Below are 7,470 nucleotides of genomic sequence, written 5' to 3' on the forward strand. Positions count from 1 at the left end.
TAGCGCTGTGTAGTTTTCTATAGCTGTGAATACTTGTGTATAGTTGAGTATAATTTGGATATATCAACAAAGTTGAAATGGTAAATTGGCCACCGTAATGATTACAAAAGCTGACGTTTCGAGCGTTAGCCCTTCGTCGGAGCGAAGAGCTCCGACGAAGGGCTAACGCTCGAAACGTCAGCTTTTGTAATCATTACGGTGGCCAATTTACCATTTCAACTTTGTTGATATATCCAAATTATTTCGTTACTCCCACCGACGCAGCCCCAAACAGTTTCTTTCGAAACTATCAGCCTTTATTCATTTATAGTTGAGTATAGCTGTGTATAGCCGTGTATAGCTCTGTATAGGTCTGCATAGCTGTATATAGCTCGGTAAAGCTGTGTATAGCCATGTACAGCTGTGTATAGCTGTGTATAGCCCTGTATAGCTGTGTATAGATGTGCATAGCTGTGTATAGCTAGGTATAGCTGTGTATAGCCCTATATAGCTGTGTATAGCCTAGTCTCCTCTCGCAGCCGTTCTTTGTCTCGGGATCCATGTCTCCCTTCCCACAAACGGCTGCTCGTGTTGACCAAACATTCCATTCCAGCCGATTGACTAATCAGAGTGCCGCCTTCCGAACTCTGGAAGGCTTATAATATATTCAAATCTTGAAAGGGGACTGTTATGATGTCATTGTTATTTACGTCATGGTCATGTGACCTGGCGCGCTCTTTCGTGCTGGCTCGTTCATGGACTATTAAAACCATTTTGTTGTTTGATATACCTGGGCCGTTTGTTGTGTCCCTGCAATCGTAACATGGTGTCAGGAATGGGGTTTTAACCCATTTTCGTAGTTGACAGTAGCTGCTACGTTTCCTGAAAGTTTCAACGATTTGTTCGCAGTTGGTAGCTGACGGAAAAGGTTATAGTCTGCGTTCAATTCTTATACTGGCCACCACGACTGCCAAAGCTCCTACTCCGCGGAATCTATCCGACCGTTTGCAACAAGGAGAAAACTGGAAATTCTATGAATTAGCAGCTGGCATTCATACGAAGGCGGATGAAGTTCGTGTTGCTTCTTTGTTAAATGTTGTTTGCAAGGAGACATTGGACATGTACGAAACCATTCAATGGGAGGATGCGTCTCATGCTCTTAAAATCGACAAATTTTTGGAAAATTTTGAAGAGAGCTGCGTTCCTGCTCGGAATGAAACGTACGAAAGGTTTGTTTTCTTCAAACGTGAGCAATTGCCGAGTGAGTCGCTCAATTGTTACATAACAGCATTGATGAAGCTGTCTGAGAACTGTGGTTTTGGAATGCCCCGTGAATCGCTTGTTCGCGATCGTTTGATTCTTGGAGTAAAGGATGACAGGATTGGGGTAAAGCTCCTTGGAAAGCGTGATCTCGACCTGGATAAAGCCGTTGAAATGATCAAGGCTAGACGGGTTATTCATTCGCGAGCCTCGGAAATTGCAGATGAAGCTTTAGCTCAGGAAGATGTCAGTGCTCTGAAACACAAACCTAGGCCACAGAGGAAATCGGAGAAATGGAAGCTCCCGAAAAGTTCCACTCGGAACCCCTCGTCTAATAGCAAACTTAAAGAATGTCTCTTCTGCGGTGGCAAACATGCACTTGACAGAAAGCTATGTCCAGCATCCGGACAAACATGCAAGAAATGTGGCAAAGTTGGACACCTCGCAGTCAAATGTCGCAGTAAGTCTGTGAATGTGAATGTTAATGATGTCAAGGAAGTTTTCTACATAAATAACATTGGTGGCAAAGATCAGGCTCTTGTTCCAGTCACTCTAACTGACACTGTTTCAATAACATTCGAGACTGATACAGGCTCATCAGCAAATATTTTGCCACTAGAGGATTACACCAGAGCCACCAATGATTTCAAAAGAGCTAGCATTGTTCCTAAAGATATCACACTAGTGATGCATGATCACTCTAAACGAAAGGCATTGGGTTCTGCAAGGTCGAAAGTTGAGCATGAGGGCAACAAACATGAACTAGGATGAGTTAGGATTAGTTTTGAGTATTTTATATTTCTTTTATCTAGGGTCTCTACGGATATCAGTTTTCTGTCACTGTAGTAGTTACCCTGGCTAAATGAAAGTATCTCAGTTCCACTACTACTAACTGAACTTTGTCATTGTTGATCTAAGGGTTACACCTTTGTTGGGCTTAAAGTCTTGTCAAGGTATGGGTCTCGTTAAAATCATGGTCCCTGGTTTTCATGCCCCTATTAACAATGTTGTTGCTACTCCAGAGAAAGCTGTATCTGAGAGTATTACTACAGATTCTGTGCTTAAACCCTTTGCTGATGTATTTCAAGGTATTGGTTGTTTACCTGGTGAATACAGTATTTCATTACATAGGGATGTAAGCCCTGTGGTACATCCTCCTCGTAGAGTGCCTTTTCCAAAGAAAGATGCCATGAAGGCAGAGCTGGAAAACTTGATTAGCAACAAGATTATTGCACCTGTTACTGAGCCAACCAATTGGGTATCCAGTGTCTTGGCCATGCCGAAAAAAGATGGGTCAATCCGTGTATGCCTGGACCCCAAAGATTTGAACTCTGCTATTAAGCGTTCACACTACCCCCTACCTACGGTAGACGATGTTACATCCCGACTCACCAAGGCAAAGGTCTTCAGTGTCATGCATGGATGCGAAAAGTGGTTTCTTGCAAGTGAAGCTATCAGAGAGTTCCAGTTATTACACCACGTTTAATTCTCCATTTGGAAGATTTCGCTGGTTAAGAATGCCGTTTGGCATTTCTTCTGCGCCTGAGGTATGGCAGCGAAAAATGCATTAAGCAATTGAGGGTCTTCAGGGAGTGGAGGTCATAGTTGATGACTTTCTCGTGTGTGGTTTTTGAGACACAGTTGCAAATGTAGTCCTGGATCACGATCAGAATTTAACTGCATTTCTTGAAAAGTGCCGCAAGCTGAATCTAACTCTTAATCCTCAGAAAGTCAAGCTCCGCTTCTCCGAAGTACCTTTCATGGGTCATTTGCTAACTGCTGATGGTATCGTTACAGATCCAAACAAGGTCCGTGCTATTAAGGACATGCCTACCTCAACAGATGTGACATCACTGAAGAGATTTCTTGGCATGGTTAATTATCTGGTAAAGTTCCTTTCACACCTGTTCAGTGTATTGGAACCATTGCGTCGTCTTGAAGCTAAAGATGCTGAGTGGTGCTGGCTCCAAGTTCGTGATTTTTTCTCGCCACATTTCACTGCGTTACCGCAGTAGGGCAGGACTAGAACGGAACATATGCGATCCATGCCATTAAATCATTAATCCACCCCTTAAATCCCACCCATCCCACCCCAGGGAAGGACATCCATCACACAGTATTCTCTTGCGTGGGAAATTAACGTCTCCTGCCCCTAGCCCTGCAGGAGACGGGACCTCCATTTATTAGTCCCTATCCGAGAAGACTAGAATATCTAAAAATTACTTGATGTTATAGAAAGGTAGCATATTCTTCTGAATTGTTTTAAGACCTTGAGTGTTGGTCCGGTCGGGGCTTGAACCCTCGACCTCCCGCACAACAGTCCAGCGCTCTATTCATTGAGCTAACCGGGAGGCCGTTAGCTCAATGATGCAGCTATCCAGAAAATAAAGAATCTTGTTTGTGAAGCTCCGGTGCCCAAGTTTTATGATGTCACATAAGCCGTTACAGTTGAATATGATGCATCGCTCTCTGGACCTGGGGCCACCCTACTCCAGGGAGGTCAGCCAGTTGCTTTTTCCTCAAGGGCACTTACTTCCGCGGAAGGTCGCTTCGCCCAAATTGAAAAAGAATTTCTCTCAGTAGTTTTTGCATGCAAGAGGTTTGATACCTACCTCTATGGGCGACACATTGTTCATGTCAAAACAGATCACCAACCTTTGGAAGCCATCTGCAAGAAAGACCTTGCTTCTTCCCCCAAGCGTCTCCAGCGGATGCCCATGCGCCTTCAGCGATACAACATTGATGTAAAGTACCAGAAGGGAGAGAATATGATTATGTCTGACCCCCTGTCCAGAGTGATGTGGACGAACCTTGCTCACAGACAGAGTACTGCAATGAGGTCGGGGAAATAGTGCTGGTTGATGAGCTACCTATCTCCCATGCTCGCCTCAACGACTTAAGGAAAGTCACTACCTATCATGTTGATCTTCAGATTCTGATGTCCACTGTCTTGGAGGGTTGGCCAAGTCCTCAAGCTGAAGTGCCCCAAGAAATCAGGCCTTATTTCTCTTTTAAAGAAGAAATCAAAATGGCTTGCTGTTCAAGAGTAACCGTATCATTTTACCGGCCAGTTTAAGAAATGAGATGACTGGTTCGCTCAATGGATAGAGCGCTGGACTGTTGTGCGGGAGGTCGAGGGTTCAAGCCCCGGCCGGACCAACACTCAAGGTCTTAAAATGATTGAGAAGAATATGCTACCTATCTCAAACGTTAACATCAAGAAATGGTTAGATATTCTAGTCTTCTCGGATAGGGACTTATATATGGAGGTCCCGTCTCCTGCAGGGTTAGGGGTAGGAGACGTTAATTTCCCACGCACGAGATCACTGTGTGATGGATGTCCTCCCCTGGGGTGGGATGGGTGGGAAAATAGCAGGTCCACATCAGCTATATAGCTGCCATAAAAATTCAACCTGCTCAAAGAAATAAAATGATGATGATGATGATGATGATGATGATGATGGAAAAGGTTCACTCGTCTCACCTGGGTATTGAAGGATGTAGCCGCCGTGCAAGAGAAGTTTTCTATTGGCCACGGATGAATGCCGAATTGAAAGATCTCACCCTCAATTGTGATGTCTGTAGTTCCTACAACCCAGAGCAGCCTCGAGAACCACTGATGCCACACGAAATTCCATCAATGCCCTGACAGAAAGTTGGAACAGACCTGCTGCAGTGTGATTGGCGACAGTACCTGATGACTGTCGATTATTATTCATCGTCTGACAATTTGGAGACTACAGATTCCAGAACTGTCATCAACAAGTTGAAAATGCAGTTTAGCCGTCATGGAATACCGGAGATTGTCATTTCTGACGGTGGCCCACAGTACGATTCTGCCGAATTTACCAAGTTTGCAAAAGACTGGCATTTTCAACACATTACGTCCTCGCCTCGCAACTCTCAAAGCAACGGAAAGATTGAGAGTGCAGTTAACATCTGAGAAAATATGATGAAGAAGGCAGCTCTTGGAAAGTTTGATCCATATCTTGCCCTTTTAGACTATCGCAATACACCTACTAAAGCTGGCTCCTCTCCAGCTCAAAGGGTGTTCAGCAGAAGAACACGCAACCTGCTACCGCCAACACCAAGACTGCTTGAAGCAGCAACAGTCCCTCCAATGGATGTGCAGCAAAAGCTAATGGCCTCCAGACAAAAGCAGGCTTACTACTATAACCTCAAAGAAAAAGCATTGCCTGAACTACAGCCTGGTCGACTGTTAGATATGAAGAAGCCAAATAAGAACACCTAGACTGAAGCAGTTTGTAAGAAGATGATCGGACCACGCTCCTATACTGTTGTATCTGGTAACCGTACCTATCCAAGAAATGTTAGGCAGTTACGTTTGGTTCCACATGCAGCAAACTTGTTGGCTAGTTCTGAGCAACCACGTGATACCAACAAGGAACAGCAACCTATCCAGCGAGCCACACCCCTAGGAAATTCTGGAGAGGCAACTCCTGGTCCAGTTAATCCTAAGACAACTGTTGTCCCTATGGCGTCCAGTCCTACCTTAAAAAGGAGTGGCCGTACAGTTAGGCCGCCGGTCCGTTTTCAAGATTACACGTCATAGGAACTTTGTGAACAGTGTTTTAGAGACACTTCTTTTTGTTGTTTTTTTATTGCTTTCAAGGACTTCTCATTAGGTTTTCTGTCTTTTATAAAGGGGAAGATGTTATGATGTCATTGTTATTTACGTCACAGTCATGTGACCTGGCGCACTCCCTCGTGCTAGCGCGTTCATGGACTATTAAAACCATGTTGTTGTTTGATTTACTTGAGCCGTTTGTTGTGTCCCTACAATCATAACAGGGACCTTGAGCCAAAGCCTTGGCAATAGCTTCCTCGTCTGGACCAAGTTTCTAATTGATAGTTTTTCTTGGGTATTCAATGCACAAGCTGACTTTAGGTTCGGTCGGTCTTGGCCTTGGAGTAGACGATACTGGAGGTGCGAGCTTTGTCGTGTGAACATTCGGCGATTTCTCAGCGATTATTGGACTGACGGGTAGAGTAGGTAGCAGTATAGCTGATGCAATAGAAGGTTGAGGCGTACAAGGCAGAGATTCGAGCGGTTCAACTGTAGGACTTGGAGGCAAAGAAGTACATGTGCTAGGGCCGATGAAATCGAGAGCTTTCGCTATAAAAAGGTCGTTCATTTTCCCCACGCTCATGCATAGGCTGACGCGACACCAATTGTACCTCTCATTCAAACCGGACAGTGAGGTTGGTGAGACGAACGCCAGATGTGCCATGGAGCAGTGCATCAGGGCTGGAGGAGCGTGGATGGTTGCTCAAGCTTAACGAAGACAACACTGAGTTCATGCTAATTGGGTCCCGCCAACAGTTCTCCAATTGTACCTCTCACCAATTGTACCTCTCACCAACAGCTCACCAATTGTACCTCTCATTCAAACCGGACAGTGAGGTTGGTGAGACGAACGCCAGATGTGCCATGGAGCAGTGCATCAGGGCTGGAGGAGCGTGGTTGGTTAAGCTCAAGCTTAACGAAGACAACACTGAGTTCATGCTAATTGGGTCCCGCCAACAGCTCTCCAAAGTACAAACTGATAGCCTCATAGTTGACAATACTGCCGTGTCGTCTGTAAGTGAAGGTAGAAATGCCGGTGTTTGGTTTGACTCTAAGTTTCAATTTCAAACACATATTAACAAGACATGCCCGTCAGCGTTTTATTATATCTATAATATAAGACGTATACGTAAATTGTTATCATTTAAGGCTGCAAAGACGTTACTTCAAGCATTAGTCATCAGCCGCCTGGATTATTGCAATTCAGTCTTATATGGTATACCGGATAAGTACACGAATAAACTACATGGCGCGCAAAACGCAGCCGCGAGACTTCTCACAAACACGCCACGCTGCGCGCATATCACACCTGTCATGGTAGACCTCCATTGGCTGCCTATGAAATTTAGAATAATTTTTAAAGTTATCTTATCTACCTTTAAAGCTGTACATGGTCTTCACCTGCATATATTACTAGTCTTTTATCTCCTAAACAGTCTAGCTATAACCTAAGGTCTGTTGGTAACCACATTCTTGCAAGGCCCAAAATCAAATCAGCCAAGATGACTGTCCATGGAGACAGAGCCTTTGCGGTTGTTGCTCCAGTCTTATGGAATACATTGCCACCCAGTGTTAGGAATATTGGAAGTATTACTTTATTCAAGAAACAATTAAAGACACATCTTCTTAGGTAAGCATATTTT

At 44.4% G+C, this 7,470-nt stretch overlaps 1 protein-coding gene across 1 annotated transcript; it reads left to right on the forward strand.

The window, feature by feature from the left end:
* The first annotated feature begins 1,098 nt into the window (after positions 1 to 1,098).
* Positions 1,099 to 2,010, forward strand: LOC148718150 (uncharacterized). Its single transcript, XM_088742454.1, has one exon. The coding sequence runs from the start codon at positions 1,099 to 1,101 to the stop codon at positions 2,008 to 2,010; it is 912 nt and encodes a 303-aa protein (XP_088598580.1).
* The last annotated feature ends 5,460 nt before the right edge of the window (positions 2,011 to 7,470 follow it).

This window comes from Stylophora pistillata, chromosome 13 (genome assembly GCF_964205215.1).
Source record: "Stylophora pistillata chromosome 13, jaStyPist1.2, whole genome shotgun sequence".
Classification (NCBI taxonomy): Eukaryota; Metazoa; Cnidaria; class Anthozoa; order Scleractinia; family Pocilloporidae; genus Stylophora; species Stylophora pistillata.

Bases quoted from the DNA above. Each gene is read 5' to 3' on its own strand.
- LOC148718150 (XM_088742454.1), top strand. From the start codon at position 1,099: ATGTACGAAACCATTCAATGGGAGGATGCGTCTCATGCTCTTAAAATC.